This window comes from Antechinus flavipes, chromosome 1, assembly GCF_016432865.1.
Source record: "Antechinus flavipes isolate AdamAnt ecotype Samford, QLD, Australia chromosome 1, AdamAnt_v2, whole genome shotgun sequence".
Taxonomy (NCBI): domain Eukaryota; kingdom Metazoa; phylum Chordata; class Mammalia; order Dasyuromorphia; family Dasyuridae; genus Antechinus; species Antechinus flavipes.
The window spans coordinates 213,685,430-213,706,922 of NC_067398.1; the positions used below are offsets into that span (position 1 = coordinate 213,685,430).

At 36.1% G+C, this 21,493-nt stretch overlaps 1 protein-coding gene across 4 annotated transcripts in view; it reads left to right on the top strand.

The window, feature by feature from the left end:
• Window positions 1-721: 721 nt before the first annotated feature.
• Window positions 722-21,493, top strand: part of ZBTB5 (zinc finger and BTB domain containing 5) — a 43,270-nt gene continuing 22,498 nt past the window's right edge. The window contains exons 1-2 of one of the 4 annotated variants that reach the window (XM_051996031.1): window positions 11,280-14,609; window positions 16,183-16,274. Coding sequence is in view for 1 of the 4 variants with exons in the window: in XM_051996014.1 (XP_051851974.1) it covers window positions 3,253-3,263 (11 nt within the window). In the remaining 3 variants the exon portion in view is untranslated. The other 3 variants (XM_051996058.1, XM_051996014.1, XM_051996041.1) reach the window with 3 other exon arrangements.

A 21,493-nucleotide genomic window follows, 5' to 3' on the forward strand; every position in this document is an offset into this window, starting at 1 on the left:
TCCTCCCCAGAAGGGAATATTATAAAGGCCCAGGGATGTCTTATTTTGTCACAATGTTGAGAAAATGTAAGCTCTATTTTACCCATTAATTTAGGTTTTTGGTTTTTAGATTTCTTAACATTTGCATATATATATATGTGTGTATACACACACACACACACACACACATCTTCATTTTGACTATTTTCTTCTGCTCCCTGCTCCATCCTCCAAATCAGAATACTGGAGATCATGACTAGGAGACTCTTAAGACATTCTAGTTTGTACTTCCCTGGTCAAATGTCCTGACCTCCACCCCTATCATTTTCAGTTTACTGTAGATATCCACTTCCTCCCTTCTTCCTTTCAGTTTTCCTTTTCCCCACCTTGACTTAAACAAACCTACATTATCAAAGCCTATTGCTCAATTATTCTATTCTCCTTCAGTAACCAAAGCTCCTTTGTCAGCAAGAATTATCCTGACTTTTATATCTGTATCCTCTCTCCCCTGACTCCACTTTAGCATAGTGTTTTATGTACTTAAATTTGCTTTTCATTGAATCTTTGCAAAATGGGGATAAAAATATCACTTTGTTCACTGGTGTTGTGAGGATAAATGAAAAATGTAAAGCAGTTTAAAGTGTTATTATAGAAGCTAGCAATTCCTGTTATATATGTGCAACAAATATTCAGAATATGAATAGCTACTTTTTATTTTATTTTAAAATTAAATTAAATATGCGTAATTTTTCAACATTGACCCTTGCAAAACCTTCTGTTCCAAATTTTCCCCTCCTTCCCCCCACGATCTCCCCTAGATGGAAGGTAATTCAATACACCTTAAATCTGTTAAAATGTGTTAAATCCAATATATGTATACATATTTATACCATTATCTTAAATAGCTACTATTTATATGGAGCTTTCAAAGATTATTATTATCCCTAGCTTACACATTTAGTAAATGCTTACTATATACCAAAAAATTTCTGTGGATGCAAACATAAAAGCCAGTTAAGTCCTTGACCTTAAGGATCTTACATTCTAACGGAGTCGGGGGCGGGGGGAACAGTACATATAGGGACTGGTGAACAAAGAAAGGTATTTTGGTTAGCGTGGGTGAAAGAAACTACAGGGGCAGCCCATTGTTATTGGCTATCTCGCTGTTCTTGCACAAGAATCTCCATCTCTTAGCATTTTCATTGGCTGATTCCGATGCCTGGAACGCCGTCTCCTCATTCCCACCTTCTTGGAAGTTCTAGCTAAAATTCCCTTTCCTGACCCCCTTTCATGCTTTCCCTGTTGATTAATTTCAACATCCTTTCTGTGTCTTACACAAAATTGTTTGCTTGTCATCTGTTATTTTAAGTTATTAGTTCCTTGAGAATAGGAACAATTTTTTTTTTTTGTCTTTATCTTCTCAGACCTCAGCAAAATATCGGGCACATATTAAGAGCTTAAATGATTATTGACTGACGTCCATTGTCATCAGATACCTTACTATCTCTGGAACAAATTCTAGGCGCTTAATGTTTATTGATTAAATGGCAAAAGGCAGCCCCTTGACATCGGTTACGTCAGTTTCTCAAAGAAAAAAGAAACTCTCCGGCTTAACGAATGTATTTCGATCTGCTCCATTACACGGGCACGTTCACACATGTACATATATGTACATATTCACGTTTCCAAAATCCACAAAGTGGCAACGCATCTCCCAGCCAATCCGAAACTCGAAACTCGGCGGATTCCCTGGCTTGGGGCAGCGCTAAGAGGCTGACAGGCCATCCCAGGACTGAGAGAGGCTGAGCCCAGGAGGCCAGACAGCAGCCCTAGGCATCCCTGAGGGTAACGCCTCAGGAAGAAATGACGCTCCGCCCGAGGTACCAAACCTTTTGTGAGCCCTGGCCCGGTTCAGCCGCCGGGCAGAAACAGCGACTGTGATTGGTGAGGATTTAAAAAAAAAGAAGAAAGCCAGTTCCCTCAAAGTAGGGATGGATCAATTTATGACTGGTTGCATTCCCCGGGTCTTGCTTGGGCATCCAATCCTGCAGCCGTTTATTGATAATCTCCCTGTTCAGATAACAGCCCAATGGGGGCATTCTAAATCAGATTGTGATTGGTCGGAGGGAATTCCGTTTCCAGCAGTAGTAAACACACCGCGACTCTCGAGATCTAGGATTGGTTAGCACCGAGGCTCTCGGAGTAAATCACACCAGGTCGAGTCCCTTTCCTCGGCCCGCCTTGGCCCCACCCTCTCCCTCTGGTGATTGGTTGCTGCGTGAGCTTTGGGAGCGGGGGAGATGAGATTGCCGAATGTCACTTCCTGTGGCCGCCGCCGCCTCAGTTTCACAACGCCGCAGAGAGAAGGGACTGGAGAGTGCTGGGGCGGGTGGGGGGGAGGACCGACGTGGGGAGGGGGGGTGGGTGGGTGGAGAAGACGAACCCACCCTTGAGGCAGCGGCCTGCCGAGTGACCGCCAGCCCCTCCTTCTTCCTTTACGGCCGTACCGGGTCGGAGCTGAGTCGCCGCCGACAAGCGGAGCTGAAGGGGCGGGGCTCGGCTCAGGCAAGGCGACCCCCAGCCGCGGGAGGGGCGGGGAGGGTAAGGCGGAGGTGGAAGGGGGGAGGAGGAAGCCGAGAAAGGAGGAGGGAAGAGGGCGGAGGTTAGCCTCGTGGTGGCGGGGGAGGGGGGGCGGAGGGAGAAAGAGGGGGTCGGGAACGCGCTCGAGGCTGCTTCACGCGCGGGCGGGCTTCGTGTGTGCACGGCGGTTAGACCGGGAGGAGGAGGGGGAGTTGTTCGCTGGGAAAGCGCACAAGTGCGAGGAGAGTCGCGCGGTCTCACGGACGGACGGCCTGGCTGTCAGTCGGGCTTTGTTTTGGCGTGAGTGTGGTTGTCAGCTTTCCGCCCCGAGGGCTCCGCGGGTCTGACTAGTTCTGTGACTGTGGGATGGATGGGAGGGAGGGAAGGAAAGAGGGAGGGAGAAAGGGAGGGAAGTGGGAGGGAGGTACGAGGGAGAGAAGGAGGGAGGAGGTTCGTACAGACGGTACTTTTGCGCAAGCGTAGTGGGAAACAGACAAGATTTGTGCTCCAGACACTGGGCTGGAGGGGTAACAAGGAAAGGGAACCCCAGGACCAGTATTCAATATATATCTTCTCTTTGGGGGTAGAGTGGTTCTCCCCACAAGTGCTGCAGCTTTTAGATTTTCTTTAGGTGAAATTTGGTTAAAACTGAAGGTTTTAAATGATGTGATTTAAGAGAGCCTTTTATAGACTATGGACTGGTGGTGAGTAAAGGATCGTCTTGTTGGCTGGGTGTGGGTATGGCAGGTTGGCCCCTCATCCTCTCCATCTAGCCTTGTGTTTATTTTTTTCCGGTGAGCAACTGTAATTCGTAGGGAATGCAGTTTAGAACCGATCTTACTCCTTGCTTTGTGAAGTTTAATTTACATTTTCCTTAAAAAGGTAGATGACAGTCATGAAAAGAAAATTTTGAGGCTTTTGAACGGCAAGGCCAGCTTTTCGAAATTTTTTTTTAAAAGATCTATTATGTCTTGAATAATTTAAAAAATTATCAGCATCAGGATAATTCTTTCATTTGGTACTATTTCTAAATCCTAAAAAGAGTATTATTGAGTACCGTCGGACTTACCTGATTAAATATTGCAGTGCTGTAGCAGTGTTGGGAAAATAAACCATCCTTGTACCATTTGTTATTTTGAATGGGATTTTTAGACTTTTATGAGGAGGAGCTAATGTAAATTTCCCTAAGCCTTGAGATTGGGAGTGGTTGGTGGTGTTGACTGTGGACTGGTGGGTTGTCTGTGGGGGAAGTGGAGCCAGGAATCGGTGTTGACTGAGAAGTCCCTGAGTGCAATGGAGGAGGAGCTGCTACTGCCAGCTCTTGCATCTCAGTGAGTCTGAGCAAAACTTAAAGAAGGGGGGAGAACCGTGGTAGTAGTGTCCATTTTGGAAATTTGCCAGGCAAGTCTTAGAGACCCTTGGAGGGAGAGCTCTGGTAGGATATTAATTATTCTTTGGAAACTGCTGATGTAGAAATTTGGAGTGAATGTGTATTGATTTTAAGTTGGTTTGGAGGGGTTGCTGTTTTGAATATAACTATAATTTCAACATTTTTCTGTGATTTAGAAAGGCAGCATATGATGAAGTGGAGTTGGCCTTGAGGTCGGAAATATTTGGTTTCAAGCCCCACCTTTGAATACATTCTAGCTGAGTTATTGTGAGCAAGTCAATTAATGTCTCAGTATTCTAGGGAAGGAATTAAAACTAGAAATCGCAGAGGCTTGTAGAGAATTAGATGAAATTCCAAGTCTAGTCCCTATCCTTATTATGTTTTTTCCAATTTTTTTTTTCAGTTGACAGACACTTATTTCCCTCTCTGTCACTTTCCTCCCATTGGGGAGGAAAAAGAAAACAAAAAGAATATCTTGATGATAAATATACATAGTCAAGCAAAACAAATTCTTGGGATTGACTTTATCCAAAAATGAATAATCTACTGGACATAATTGAGTAGTTCATCTCTCTCAAGAAATAGATAGCATTCTTCCTCATCAGAAATCTGGAATCATGGTTGGTCATTTCATTGATCAGAATTCTTAAATCTTTCAAAATTGTTTTTATATCATTTTTGTTATATAAATTATTCACTTGGTCTGTTCACTTTACTGTCAGTTCACACAAATTTCTCTGAAACTTGTCAATTTCATTACATTCATATGCCATAATTTGTTCAGTCATTTCTTAATTGATGGACCGTTTTCTATTTTCTAGTTCTTTGGTACTTCATAAAGTGTTGCTATATTTTTAGACACATGTCCTTTTCCTGTTTTGTAGATTTTTTTTGCAGGGGCGGGGGGTAAAAGCCCAATAGTTAGCCCTGTTTCATAAGATAGCCCTGTATCATACGATAAGCTTTTTTCTTTTAGGAGTTGAATGGTTCCCAAAAAAGTCCATTTATTTTTTAATAGCCTACTAGGGTCATTTAGACATTATTCTTTGTGACTAATTTTATTATTTAGCCAAACTGCCCAGTTTGCTGTTCTCCTAATAGGAAATTCCATCTTTCCTCAGATTGCCTTTGCAAAGGCTGTCTGATCTCCACACAAAATATTCTCTCTCCTCACCTCTTGGAATTCAGGGCCCCTTTCAGAGCTGAGTTCAAGTGTTACTTCCTCCACAAGGATGAGGCTCCAGTTGTTGGTTCCCTCCTTCTCCCTCATCACTTTTTGTGTCTTTCTGCTACTACTCAGACTATGAATTGCTTTATCTAAAATAAAAGATCTGTTATGTTGATATCTATTTGTTAGTCCAATTTATTTGCTTCATTCAGGTTGTGTTAACATCTGAAAGAAGTCTAACGACCTACAATTTAAGAAAATAAATATTTTGAGGTCAGTTCTTTCAAAAGGAAATGTTATAGAATATTATTAGCATATAGAACAACAGTAGTAAGTTGTTGTATGACTACAGTTTTCTTTTTTTTTTTTTTTTTAATTCAACAAAGATTTATTAAAGCTATTTTCCATGCTATGCTGAAGCATCCTTACAGATTGAGGTCCTGTCTCAGTGTCTCTTCAGTATTTTTTTTTTTTAATAACTTTTTATTGACAGAACCCATGCCAGGGTAATTTTTTACAGCATTTTTACAGCACTCACTTCTGTTCCGATTTTTCCCCTCCCTCCCTCCACCCCCTCCCCGAGATGGCAAGCAGTCCTTTACATGTTGAATAGGTTACAGTATATCCTATGTGTGCAGAACTGAATAGTTTTCTTGTTGCACAGGGAGAATTGGATTCAGAAGGTATAAATAACCTGGGAAGAAAACCAAAAATGCAAGCAGTTTATATTCATTTCCCAGTGTTCTTTCTTTGGGTATAACTACAGTTTTCAAATCAAATTACTTTTCTTGTAAATACTTGAAATACTTGTGTATTAAATTTCAAATCTCTCAACAGCCTTAAGGTAGATAGTTATATTACTATCGTCATTTAAAAGGTGAAAAATAAGCTCATAAAGCGATGCAGTAGTTGATAAAGATTTGAGATACTTCATGATTACTGAAATGTATGTAAATAGAGTTAATATTCAGCAAACTTGTCATAATGTAGTATAGAATCAGATATCCTCAGACTTGGTAAGATATATAAATACCTCACATTCGGTGAGATAACAAAGCCTTCTATATGTTTGGGATTAAGTCTTGACACCCTGTTAGCTTTCCAGTTTACTAAAAAGTACATGGTAATTTTTTTTTTTTTCTCTTTTATCTGAGTGATTTATACTTTAAAAACCACAAGTATTGGTCAGGTTTGGAATAACTAATTTGTGTTAGTGTAGCAGGTGGGATGAAATGTAACACTACACTGCACCTTTTGTTTAAGTATAAATGAACTTCAAATGTGTTGAAACACCAGCTGTCTTTGCAAAATGAACTATTGCCCTTTAACAGTTGTTTTCATCAGTGATTTATATCTCTTGGGCCTGAGACTCAATTTATAAGGTATTTTTCATTTTTATTTGATTAGAACAACCTTCTTCTAGTTCCCATTAGCCATTATAATTTTTCTGAATATTCAGATTAGGAATATTCACACAAATTAGGTATAATAATAGTTTACATTTATACTTCAGTGTCTTCATTTATATTTTCTGATTTGATCTTTAAACTATCAAATCAACATTTATTTGATCTCTACTCTATGTCAAACATTGTACCCTAGGCACTGGGGCTATAAAGACAAAAAAATGAAACAAAAAAAGCTTACTTTCTGTTGGAGAGACAACATGCATATATATAAATATAAAGAGAATAGAAGCAGGAGTGTTGTTTAGGGGAGGACACTTAACAGTTTACAGAATTAAGAAAAGCTTCACTGTAGAAGTTGAACTTTAAAGAATTTTAAAGAAAACTGTCAGTTCTAAGAGGTGGAAATGAAGAAGGAAATAAGGGAGAAGGCTTGTGCAAAGGCATGAAGATAGATATGGCCCAATGGGTGTGAGGAACAGAAAGAAAGTTATTTTGGTTGGAGATCAGTTTGTATTTGACCCTAAGAATAACAGTAAGCCAGTAATAATAATAATAATAAATATTTATATAACATTCACTTTGTGTCAGGCCTTGTGCTAAGCACTTTTTATCTTATTTGATACAATATGAAGGAAAGTATCCCCCATTTTACAGTCGAAGAAAAAGAGGCAATATAAAGTGACTTGCCCAGGGTCACACAACTACTGTCAGAAAAAATTTGAATAAAATCTTCCTGATACCACACCCAGTGTGGTATCCACTAACCTACCTAGCTATGTAGTGAATATTTGAATAGGGAATTTAATATGGTTATACTTGTGTTTAGGAAAATTACTTTGATAGCTGTATTGGAGATGGACTGAAGAGAAGAGAGACATGAGACAAAGAGACCAAGTGGCTATTGGAGTAGTCAAAGTATGGACTGTTTTTTTAGAGTTGAGAGGTGTGGAATTCTCTGGATTATCTTGATGTGTAACAATGGGAACATATGCTCTGACGGGTTTTTTCAAATCAGAAAAGCTTCAACTTTGTGTTCCTTGTGATTTATATCTGTAGGCTGGGAACCAGCCTACTTCTTTTAGAGAAGCTCATCACTAGTTTGATAAGGAATTCTAGCCACAATATCTTTTAAAACTTTTGTGCTACGCTAAGTAAGATATACTTGTCTGTTATGTAAGAAATATGTTTTTGAAGAGACTGTTCATGCTGATAATGTTGCAGATTCTTAAAATGTTGAAGTGAGTAAGATAAAGTGAAAAAAGTCCTGGGCCTCTTTTTTTCTATACCACATATCTTGGTAACTTCATTAGTTCCCATTGGTTCAATTTCATTTTTATGCAGATGACTCAAATCTATCTATCTATCTATCTGTCTGTCTGTCTTTCTGTCTATCCAGGGCTTATTATGATGTAAAAAATTTTCGCATTAGACTGTGAGCTCTTTTGAGAGCTCTTTTTTACCATTTCTTGTGTCCTCAGTGCTTAGCATAATACCTGGCACATAGTAGGTATATAATGTTTACTAATTGACTGGTCTCACTCTTGAACACTAATCCTGCTGAGCTGATATCCACTGTTTAATATACATTTCTCTATGGCTAGACCTTTAACATCTCAAACTTAGCTTGTCCAAAGCAGAATTGCCTCCCTAAACCTGACCCAATTCCATGCTTACCCATTTCCATTAAGAGTACCTTTATTCTTCCATTAACCTAAGTTGACAATCTTAGTCATTCTTGATTCTTCTTCCTTCATATCCCATATCCCATCAGTTGCCAAATCTTGTTGGTAATTGTATAGCATTTCTCACATTCTCATACATGTCCCCCTTCTTTCTATTTCTATAGCTGTTGACTTAGTTTAGCCTTCTTAATTGGTCTCCCTATTTCCAGTTTCTTCCTTCTTTAATTCACTTATCAAAATCATCATCCTAAACACATCCTAATCAAAAACACATCCTAAAATACATGACCATGTCTGTCCCCTGCTTGGGAATATACAGTGACACCTTCTCCCTCCTCCCCCCCCCCCAATTCCCTTTAGAATGAAATCTTAATGTTTGCAGACTTAACTTTATATTACTCATCTTTGTACAATGGACGTTCCAACCAAATTGAATTATTTGCTGTTTCCTGAATTTGGCATTCCTTTGCCTAAATCTGTACTTTTGCATAGGCTTTTTCCCGTACCTGGTATATTTGTTAAGAGTGTGTAGAACCATCTGCTAGAAGTATTTCCTTCTACCGAAGAAAACCATTAATAGTCTACTCTGAATTTTTAATACATCTACCAGAAACTATTAATTCATCATTATAAATTAAAGCTATTCTTAAGATATCCGAATCAGCTGAATCTCTTTTTTGCTAAGATATTTCTCTAACATAAGACATTTCAAAGTAACATGTGTAGCAATTTTGTACAAGGAAAGTGTCACAATATATGAACAGAGTTTGTGCTTAATATTTTACTTTATTTAATATACATCAGTTTTCAAAGTGTAGTTTGGGAACCTCTGGGCATCTGTAAGACTTATTTAGGAGCTGTATAAGGACAAAAATAATTTTCATAATATTACTAAGACATTATTTGCCTTTTTGTCCTTATTCATTCTCTTCTGAATGTATACTAGACTTCCAGAGGCAGCATGACTTGAGTTAAACATTTAGCTGCGTCATGAAGACTGAGTTAAAACTTTGTCTGCAGAATTATACTTTAGGCTTACTAATGGATGACTCTCCAGACATGATTAGACTTAAAAGTATAAGAACTAATATATCATTGAAGCTCTTTTGTCTGAATCCTTGGTAACAAACACTTATGTGTTGAAATATTTAAAGTATTGAATAATTTTTGAATTTCTTGGTTTAGAAAAAACTATTGACACTTGCACTGAAGGTCCAAAAATGGTGGTCGGTAAAACTGCTAGCTAAGGAATCAAGGCAGTGGCATCACACTGTACTGGTTGTCACATTCTTCATTTCCACATACTTGCAGTTTAAGAAAAAAGCTGGCTTCATTTAAGAATTCCCTTGATTAAGCAATAAAAATGATTAACTTTATTAAGTTTCAATCCTTCAGTACATGCTGCTTTATTAATATTCTGTGTGATGAAATGAGACGTATACATAAAGCATTCCTGCTGCACACCATAATGATTATCTTGAGGAAAAATACTCATTTGAATTATGAGCTGAATTAGCTGCTTTTTTTTCTTGGAACACCATTTTTGCTTGTAAGAATGACTTACAAACTAAAGTTATTCAGACGAGTATTAGGAAAGTATTTCCCCAGAAATCAATAGTCACCCTATAACTTCAATAAAGCATTTGACAGTATTTGTGACCAATAACAAAATTTAAACTTTCTAGAGAAAATTATAATTTTGGAAAACTTGTATCTGCTGCTCTTCTTCATAACTTTTAAATAAAGACTTGTCTGATATTTTTACTCAAGCAGTATTTTCCAAATGATAGATGCTTGGTATTACAAAATGTATAAAAGAGCAATTAGAAGTGCAAGTTAAAGTAATGGATTTTAATGTAACAATTCAAAAATTTATTGTTATACTTGCAGATTTCAACTAACTTTTAAGAAATTACCACTTCGAATTTTGGTATATTATGAAAGAATGATGTCCACATTTTATCTGAAAAAAGACTGGTTTTTGTGGGAGGTAATCGGGGTTAAGTGATTTGCATAGGTCTTATAACTAGTAAGTGTCTTCTGAATTTGAACTCAGATCCTCTAGACTCCAGGGTTGAATCTCTGTGAAAAGATTATCAAAATATTCCCTTTTCTAACTACATGTCTATATTAAGTTGAATTTTCCTCATAGACTTCACCTGAAACAATATCGCAACACATTAAGTGTAGAAGCACATATGAAAATTCAGGGTTCTTCTATTAAGCCAGACATTAAAAAGATAGGAAAAAATGCATAAAAGAGGGCTACAATTTCACTAACTTAAAAAAATACTTCTAATCATTTACATTTATCATTTTAAATAAATTAATAAATGTTTTTAAGATTGATCAATTTTTTAATTTCTAATGCAGTAAATGTAGATGCATATAGCTTACATCAACAAAAAACTTGTTCTCCTTTAATTCCTTCTCTATGCCATTAATCCTCTAGCTTTCACGGAAAAGCTTGTTGTCTCCTGATGACATAGTCTTGTAAGCCATTTTTCCCAATACTGATTTCATTTTCTCTCATTTTCTCTGACACATTGGTGAAGGTGAGAGAGTTAAAATATTCTTTGTTCTCCCCATTGCCATTTTCAGGCTCTCCAACTCTCACTACATCATTTAAGTAAACCTTTAGGGTACTTTTCTTTTTTCAGTTAGTTTAATGCCTGAATCATTCTGTCCTCTGCAACTCCTCCTCGTACTTTAAAATACATATTGATACTCAATATTTAAACTTGCATATTTTATTATTATTATTATTATTTTTTATTATTATAGCTTTTTATTTAAAAGATATATGCATGGGTAATTTTTCAGCACTGACCCTTGCAAAACTTCTGCTCCAACTTTTCCCCTCCTCCCCACCCCCACCCCCACCCCCAGATGGCAGGTAGACAAATGCATGTTAAATATGTTAAAGTATATGTTAAATACAATATATGTATACATATCCATACAGTTATTTTGCCGCACAAGAAAAATCGGACTTAGAAATAAGGTAAAATTTACCTGAGAAGGAAATCAAAAATGCAAGTGGACAAAAACAGAGGGATTGGAAATGCTATGTTGTGGTTCACACTCCTTTCCCAGAGTTCTTTCGCTGGGTGTAGCTGGTTCTCTTCATTATTGAACAAATGGAACTGATTTGGTTCATCTCATTGTTGAAGAGAGCCACGTCCATCAGAATTGATCATCATATAGTATTGTTGTTGAAGTATACAATGTTCTCCTGGTCCTGCTCATTTCACTCAGCATCAGTTAATGTAAGTCTCTGCAGGCCTTTCTGAAATCATCCTGCTGGTCATTTCTTACAGAACAATAATATTCCATAATATTCATATACCACAATTTATTTAGCTGTTCTCCAATTGAGGGGCATCCATTCAATTTCCAGTTTCTAGCCACTACAAACAGGACTGCCACAAACATTCTGGCACATGTGGGTTCCTTTCCCTTCTTTAAGATCTCTTTGGGATATAAGCCCAGTAGTAACACTACTGGATCGAAGAGTATGCACATTTTGATAACTTTTTGATCATTAAACTTGCACATTTCCCATGAACTACTCTTCTATTCTACCCCATCACAGCTACAGACAGAAATGCTTTTATATTCTAGCTCTTGCTATCACCCACAAATGTTCTGCTTTAATATTTATGGACTCTGAAGTTCTGATCACAATCTGTGGTCATTCTGCCTTCTAAGTGGTCTTTGTTCTCCCCATGACCTTCATTCCCTCAATTTCTTAGTCTTTTCTAGGCCATCACCCATTGTTCTCCTGTCAAATCTCAGCCCTGGATTATTCCTACCCACTGTCTTGTTTGCTTCTACAAACATCATGCCTGAATGAAGACACAGAAAATCATGGAAATATTCTGACTGGTTCTGCTCCACATTTGTTACATAATCTAATGGGGCTCCCACTTTTGCAAGGCAATTCTTTCATATGTAAATAACTTACTATTCTACTTCCCATACCAACTTTTCCAAACATTTTCATCCCTTCTCAAACTTTGCACAACTCACTCAGCTAAGAATCTTGCCTCATATTTCACTGAAAAAAAATTGAGCCATTCATCAAGAGTTCCCAATTTTCTCCTGTTCTTTCTTGTCACTGAAATGTCTTGTGCTACTTTGTCCTTCATCCCATCTTAAATCCCTCTACATGAATGGGTGACTCCATTCCATCCTGTCTTTTCCAGCAGAACTGTCCCTCCCCATCATCTGTACTCTCACTTATTTTCAATTTGGTCTACTACTTCTGTATTGTATGCAAATGTTCATGTCTCTCCAAGCCTTAAAAAAACCTCATTTGATCCATCCCTTCTCAGTTTCTATCATCTTCTCTCCTCTCTTCTGTTAGAAGGCCAACTCAAGGAGGTGCTTCCATTTCCTTTCTTTTTAACTCTCTTGCAGTCTGGCTTCTCCTCAAAGTTACTTCTGTGGGTTGTGTATTTAATCTTTTTCACCTCTACTTACTCAGCACCAAATTGTTTTATGATTGTGACTGTAGTTTGACTTTGTTTCATTAGTATTGCAGAGATTGTCACTCTTTGACTGCCAGGTCCCATGGCCTTTTCTCACTTCAACCTACTTGACCCCTGCTATGAGTCACCTCTTTTTGGAATCTTCTCTCTAGGTTTTCGGGAGAGTCACTGATTCTCTTCTGTGTGGTTCTCTTCTACACTTGTATTCTTTGCTATATCTTCATTCAGGTAAATCAGGTTTCCCCAGTGCATGGTCCTAGGCACTCTTATCTCTGTATAGTATTTACTTAGTGTCATCAGCTCCCCTGGATTCAGTTATTAACTTGGTGCTGAAAATTCTTAGCCCTATGGAGTCCAACCTCTCCTCAGACTTCCATTTTCGAATCTCCACTTATCCATGAGACCTTTGAACTTGCTGTCCAGCAAACACCTTATTTTGGACATATTCATACTGAACAGTTATCTTTTCCCCAAAACTTTCTCTTCTTTCTACTGACCCTATTACTGGTGAGGGTACAGCTATCCTCCAAGTCCTCTAGGTTCACAAACTAGGTATTATCCTTTTTTCTTTCATCCCTCAAATCCAAAACCTGTCAGTTTTACCTTTGAAACATCTTTTGTGTGTGCTTCCTTTCTTCTGGCGTTGCCACCATTCTGGGGCAGGCCATTCATTATTAATTTCCTCAAGCCTCAACTAATGCAATAACGTGGTCTGCCTGCCTCAAAATTTTCCTGTCTCTAGCCCATACTTCACTCAGCTCCCACTGGAGTCTTCTAAAGCATGGATCCAAGTATGTCATGCCCTCTACTTGATAAACTCCAGTGACTCTCTGTCACCTCCAGAATCAAATATAAAATTGTTTTGTTTTCAAAAGTCCTTCATAACTTAACCCCCAACCCTTTCAATGACACAAGACACTTCATCTCGAAACTTGGTATTTTTCCTGTCTGTTCTCCATGTCTGGAATCTTCTTCCTTTTTTTCTTCTCTGGCTTCTGGCTTTATAGGGGCTGTTTATGACTACAATGAAGGAAATTAATAAATTGACAAGACAAAAGATAAACTTGTGATGAGGAACGTAATTATTTGCTTATCTGCTAGAAGCTAAAAGCTTTTTCTTAGTTTGATGTGCCTTATTTCTAATTCTCTCATTCCTTCTTTTTCCTCATCTTTCCAAATCCTTAGTTTCTTTCCAAATTCAGCTCAAATCTCTCCCTAAAAGACCTTTTCTAATACACTTAGTTGTTAGCATTTTCCCTCTCCCAAATTGTTTTATATTTTATAGATGTATGTCTCCTCTAGACTAAGCTTCTTGTTAATAGAGACTGAATTTTCCTTTGTTTTCCCAGTGCCTAACACAGTACCTGGGATGGTTGTTTTCTTGGTAACATATCAGTATATAAAATGAGTAATAAAGGATTCTTGAGATATTTAAACTCAAGGACCCAAATAGAGCCACCTGTCAATAAGTTTTAGAAGCAAGATTGATAACTGGACTATCACAATGGAAAGGTATATTTTGTTCAAAAATAACATATAGTGGGCCTGGGAGATAATATATCAAAAAGAGCTGTATCTTCATGTACTTCAATTTAAGTGGGATCTGGGATCATGTGGAGAGAACATTTGGGCAGGGATAAAAGGAAAGTGATAATAGACATATCATTGGGAGAGATAGGACTGCCATCGACTATAGTGAAGGCAGTGGATAAATGTTTCACACAATAAAACCAACACAGTTGAGATTAGTTTGTGAAGGGGGAACTGTAGTTATTTATCTGCTGGAAGCCTCTTACTACTAAAAGGGCATTTGACATATTCCTGACTTTCCTCATTTCTATTTTTTTCTTTCAGAAGATAGAAGGAGAGATGAGGGGTCCGGGATTGCTTCAGATCATCATGGGCTAAGTAAGCTTTTGAAGTTTGGCCTCAGAGGCCATGTACATAGCATAGTGTAAGGAACACTGGGCTTGGTATCACAGAATCTGGGTTCAAATTCCATCTTTGCTAGAAGTGGGCTTTTTTATTTTTATTTTTTTCATTTATAATGGAGGAGGTTGTTATAGGTGATTTCTAAAATCTCTTTTTTCAGCTTTAAATTCTTGATCTTGTTAGTTTAATTGCTATTTATAGGTTTGTCATATAATTTGCTTAGAACTATCCTTTTTAAACATAGCCTTAGAACTGTTACCTCTCCCTTTTATTTATGTAATTGTTTTTATAGTTTGTCAGAATTTTAATATCTCTTCTATTTCATTGCTTGTGCTTGAACTTATTTTCTTATCTGTAAAGTTGACAGTTAATTTTTTTTTTTCTATATTCTCTTTCCAAATGGGAAAAAATTTTCAGTCACTGGTTTTTCTTCGAGAATTTTGTTCTAGATTTAGACATGTGGAATGTCAAATATTCATTGTTGTTCAGTATTTAGTAAGAGAAGGTTTTTCCAAGTATCAAACTATGTTAGCAGTGGTTAAGCAAAAAGCAAACAGATTGCTACATATGGGGATGCTTTGCTTTGTATGGGCTATATGTTTTCTTGAAGAGTGTATAGATTTATTTTTTGGAAATCAGCTCTGTAAATTTAAATTTAGTAGTAGAACTTGTTATTTTAAAAAATCCCTATAAGTTATTTTGAAAATGGAAGGAACTTTTAACAATAATCACTACTTAATTCTTGTGTAATAAATATGGATTTTCTTGTTATACTTAAATAAAAAGGGATTTGAAGGCAGATGATTCTAATACTTTTTCTTTGAAAACATTGTATTAAATTTGTTTTTATAGAGTTCTACCCTAATTTGTTATTCTGATTCAGTTTCTCAAAGTATGTTGCAGATTTTGCAAACTATATTTACTACTTCCTTAAAAATTATTATGCTCCCATATAAATAAATGTACATATACATACAGATACATACTTATATATGTCCATATCTATTATGTTCATATACACACACACACAAATATACATATATATGCTTTTTGGAGTTTCATACAGAGTAAGTTAAATAAGTAAAGAGGCCTCTTCCATTTGCTTCTAATTGGTTTGTGCTCACAGAATGCCACCTGATTTTATATTTGGTTAAATAAAACATGTTAAAACCTGGGGGGGGGGAGGGGAACACTTATATAATTGTCTTGTGATTATTCATTCTAATAGTAGTGGAGGAGTAGCAAGAATATTTTTTAAAATCAGTTTATTTAGTTTTAAAATGTGTTTTGTGGTATATTTGACTATATGCTTTAAAACCTCATTGGTAGCATATAAAGAATAAAAAGCATATAAAAGACTAAAAATACTTCCCATGTAGATAATACTTGAGCTCCCTGATGCTAAAGACAAAAAAGCATTCTTCTCAATCCTAGTTGTCCGATCTTTCCTTCCCATCCACCAGTCCTTCTGCCCCACAAATGTCCTACTCTTTTCAATATATTCTCTGGAACTCCTACTCTACAATTAACAAACTTCCTTTCATTTTAGACCTCTTCCTCTTCTGTTTCTTCCATCCGGCATTCACTGAGACCTGGCTCCCTTGGATGACACTACATTCCTGACGGTACTTTGTAGTACTGGTTAGTATTAGAGGCTTTTTTCTTTTAAATTACACGTTGTCTTCGCCATTTAAAATGTAAGGAACTTAAATACCAGAGACTGTTTTCACTTTTTCTTTGTATCTCTGTATTCTAGCACAGTTTTTGGCACATAGTAAGTATTTAATAATGGCTTATTGGTTTAATGATAGAATGAGGCTTACTTTCTAAGGTTCTATCCTTGTCCCATGTCCCATCTTAAAAATTCTAATCTTTTCAACCAAATTGACATTTTTTTTTAACACTGGATTTCCTGATATATGTTAGCGTAATTTATGCTTATGTGTGTTGTGTGCCAGGAAAGCCCTCTTAAATCAACGCAGTAAGTAGTAGTATAAGAATACACTTAAATAACACTGAATCACTTTGTTCTTAGAAAAACTAAGCCAGGATCCAGGAGACTCGAGGAAGTCAGTAATAAATTTGGGATAGGACATCTTTTAAAAACCATCTGATTGAGGCAGCTAGATAGCACAGTAATTAGAGCGCTGGCCCTGAAGTCAGAAGGACGCAAGTTCAAATCCAACCTCAGACACTTAATACTTCTTAGCCATGTGACCTTGGGCAAGTCACTTAACCCCAATTGCCTTAAAAAAAGAAAACAAACCTGATTTTTGAGATGATTTATGCTAGCTTAAATTGTTTATCATGATGTAGTATTTCAAAAACACTTTTTAAAAGCAAAATAAACTTGGTTTGCATTTTAAAAATAGGCAAAAATTGTTTATTTGCTGTTTTTTTAAATAATATTTTTCCCAATTACATGTAAAAGCAATTTTAGCATTCATTTTTAAATTTTAAGTTCCAAATTCTCTGTCCTTCACCTCTTCTTTCCATGAGAATAAGCTATTTAATATAGTTTATATATGTGCAGTGACATAAAACATTTCCATATTAGTCGTGTTGTGAAAGAAAAAACAGACCCAAAAGTCCATAAAAAAAATAAAGTGAAAAATATAATACTTTGATCAACATTCAGAATTCCACCGGTTCTTTCTCTGGATGTGAATAGCATCTTTCATCATGAATCCTTTGGAATTGTCTTAGATCACTATTGCTAAGAATAGTAAAGTCATTCACAGTTGATTATCATAGAGCATTTCTATTCTATATATAATGTTCTTCTGGTTCTGTTCTCTTCACTTTGCATCTGTTTGTATAAGTCTGAAGTCATTCACTTGTCATGTTTTATATCACAGTAGTATTCTGTCACAATCATACATCATAACTTGTTCAGCCATTCCCCATTTGATGAGCCATCTCCTCAATTTCTAATACTTTACCACCACAAAAAAGAGCTGTTACTGTTTAAATATGTCCTTCGCCTTAGCCCTTTTAAAAAAATCTCTTTGAGATACAGATTTCATATACCACCTGAGAGTACCTGATTGAGTTATATGTGTTATTTTGGGTAGAGCATTGGCTTTGGGACTTAGGAGGATCTGAGTTCAAATCTTACCAAAAAGTCAGATAGTGTCTTAGTGTGGCACTAGCTGTATGACCCTAGGCAAGTCACTTAATCTTGGTTGCCTTACCCTGCCCCATTCCCCCCAAAAAATTAGAAAAGAGGAGTATTTATTTACTACCTAATCATGGCTATGAGAAGTTCCTGATCTGGTTCTCTTCTAATTTCATATGCTATAAGCTTTAATTTCATTCAGGTCATATATTCATTTTGAGTGTCTTATTTTATGTTATATATCAATCCAATCCAAATTTATTAGAAACATAACTTTACCCATATAAAGCTGTATTCCTCTAATGGTACATGAATTGGCAGCCAACACAGTGTACTATATGTACCAATTATGGTATATTTGCTTCAATTTACTTTGAAGATTCAGGAGTTGGTTACCGTTTGTGATGTCCATGGGTCACTTTTTATTGTTGTCTGACTTTTATAAAAGTTAATTTTTCTTTAAGTGCAAGGGCCAATAATTTTACAATTTTAAGGATAGTTACATTACCCCTCCCCTCAAAAAAAACCTCCAGACAGACTCAATATAGCATAATCCAAAAGGGAATCTTTAGATACTATAGGAGTTTTGAGAAGGGAATATTCACCAACGTCTATTATGATTGAATAAACTGTGAAGAAGGATATAATTTGAATTTGGTTTTTTGTAATATTTGCTAAGTGGAGAGATTGTTGGTCATTCTAATAAAAAGGACAAAACTTGACTTTTTCTTGCCTTTTGAAAAGGGTTGGTTGAATGTTTACTTTAGAGCATAGTTGGAAATAGGCTGAGAACAAACTATAATCTCCTGGTATGCTAGCTTGGATTTTGATGTTATTGCTTAATAGAGTTTAATTCAGATTAATAAATCTTGATTAATCTGGAATCTAAGCAATTCAGTCAGACTAGAGACAGTTTCTCTACAATTTGTTATATGTCAAATTAGTCATGTTATAATTTTTTATAATTTTGTCTGAATTTTGGTTCCAAAAGATATGAAACACTTGATTAGGTAAACATCATTTGTCCTCTTTCCCCAATTTCTTTTTTTTTTTTTTAAATTTTCAATAGTACTTTATTTTTTCAAATACATGAAAAGATAGTTTTCAATATGCATTTTTGTAAGACTTTTGTTTTCCAAATTTTTTATCCTCCTTCTCTTACTTCCCCCTTCCAAAACAGAAAGCAATCTCATGTAAGTTAAACATTTGCAGTTCTTTTAACATTTCCATATTTCTCATGTTGTGCAAGAAAAATCAGACCAAAAGGGGAAAAAAACACAAGACAGAAACAAACATGAAAATACTATGTTTTGATCCATATTCAGGCCTGATAGTTCTCTCTCTGGATGTGATTGGCATTTTCCATCCTAAGTCTTTTGGAACTGCCTTGAATCACTGCATTGTTGAGAAGAGTCAAGTTCATCACAGTTGATCATCATATAATTTTCTTGTTGCTGTATAGAATGTTCTCTTGGTTCTGGTCACTGAGTATCAGTTTATGTAAGTCTTTCCAGGCTTTTCTGAAATCAGTCTGCTCATCATTTCTTATAGAAAAATAATATTCCATTACATTCATATAGCAAAACTTATTCAGCCATTCACCAACTGATGGGCATCTGCTCAATTTCCAGTTCCTTGCCACTATAAAAAGAGCAGCTACAAACATTTTTGCACATGTAGGTCCTTCTCTTTCTTTTATGGTGATTTTGGGATACAAACCCAGTAGTGAGATTACTGGATCAAAGGGTATGCACAGTTTTATAGCTTTTCAGATATAGTTCCAAATTGTTCTTTAAAATGGTTGAATCCTCCTCTGCAGTTTATTTTCTCCCTTTATTTCTCTTCTTTCTTGGCAATTGGGATTAAACAACTTTCTCCTGGTCACACAGCTAGAAAGTATTAATTGTCTGAGGTTAGATTTGAACTCAGGTCTTCCTGATTCTAGGGCCAGTGTTCTATTCACTATGCCACCTAGCTGCCCTCCCTCCCCCCATTTTTTTTTTAATTAAAGCTTTTTATTTTTAAAAGATAAGCATGGATAATTTTTCAACACTGACCCTTGCAAAACCTTGTGTTTCAAATTTTCCCTTATTTCCCCCTATCCCTTTCCCTAGATAGCATGTAATCCAATATATGTTAAAAATATATGTATGCGTATTTATACAATTATCTTGCTGTACAAGCAAAATCAGATCAAAAAGGAAAAAAGAAGAGAAAGAAAACAATGCAACCAAACAACAGCAAAAAGTGAAAATACTATGTTGTTAACCATACTTAGTGCCCCCTCTCTGGGTGTAGATGGCTCTCTTCACAAGATTTTTGGAACCGCTTTAAATCATTTCATTGTTGAAAAGAGCCATGGGTTCTTCAGAATTGATCATGTATAATCTTGTTGCTATGTACAAGGATCTCCTAGTTCTACTCATTTCACTGAGCATCAGTTCATGTAAGTCTCTCCAGGCCACTCTGAAATCATCCTGTTGTTGGTCATTTCTTACAAAATAATAATATTCCATAACATGCATATATCATAACTTATTGAGTCATTCTCCAGCTTGATGGGCATCTGCTCAATTTCCAGTCTTTTTTTTTTTTTTTTCTTTCTTTTTTTTTTTTTTTGTACTGAGGCAATTGGAGTTTTAGTGACTTGCCCAGGGTCACACAGCCAGGAAGTGTTAAGTGTCTGAGATCAGATTTGAATTCAGGTCCTCCTGACTTCAGGGCTGGTACTCTATCCACTGCATCACCTAGCTGCCCCAATTTCCAGTTTCTTGCCACTTCAAAAAGCTGCCCCCAATTTCTTAATAAAATCTTTTGCTTTGCTTTTATATATATAAGAAGAGATCATAATTCAAAGATTTCTTATATTTTAAAAACAAGCTGATTGTTTTGTGTGGTTGATAAGGGAATAAACTCAGGTAGCAATGTATGAATATTTTAAACACTTAAAGCAGTCTAAAAGAAATGAATAGTCTTAACTATGACTTTTTTGTAAATTTCCTTCAGGAAAAATATCACTTTTTCCTTGACAGTTTTTGGTGTTTCTAACCCTAACTTCCATTGTTGATGAATGCAGTCTTTGAATTATTTTCTCTTTCCCCACTATTCATTACTCGTTATTTCTATACTTTTGCTTTCTCAGTCTAAAAGCCCTTCTTTCTTTCTTTAACTAATCTTTAAAAAATTTTTTTCTTTTTTATTATGAACTTATAAACAACCAGCAATTATTTCAAAATAAAAAAAGAAAATAGTAAAAGTACTAAAGCCTATTACAGTTCTTAATTAATTTTAAATTTAAAAATATATGTTCAGTTCCATATTTTCTCCTTTCTACTACCCCTCCCCCACATATTGAGAAGGCAAGAAATATGATACCGATTATACATATGAAATCATGTAAAACGTATTTCCACATTTGCCACATTGCCCAAAGAATAAGGCAAGAAAATTAAAATGAAAAAATATGCTCCAGTCTGTTTTCAGAGTATATCACTTTTTCCCCTGGAGATTAGTAACATTTTTTGGTCATGAGTCCTTTGGAATTGTTGTGGATCATTTAATTGGTCAGAGTAGTTCAGAATTTTGCAGGTGATTGTTGGTTCAAATTTGCTAATTTTTGTACTTCCATTCCCCCATATAAACTTTTAAATTTATATTTGCTAGTTATTACCTAGAAATTTAAAAGACTTTTTTTCCTAGAAACTTTTCAAAAACAATTATTTTGCTAGTCACTAAATTGTAA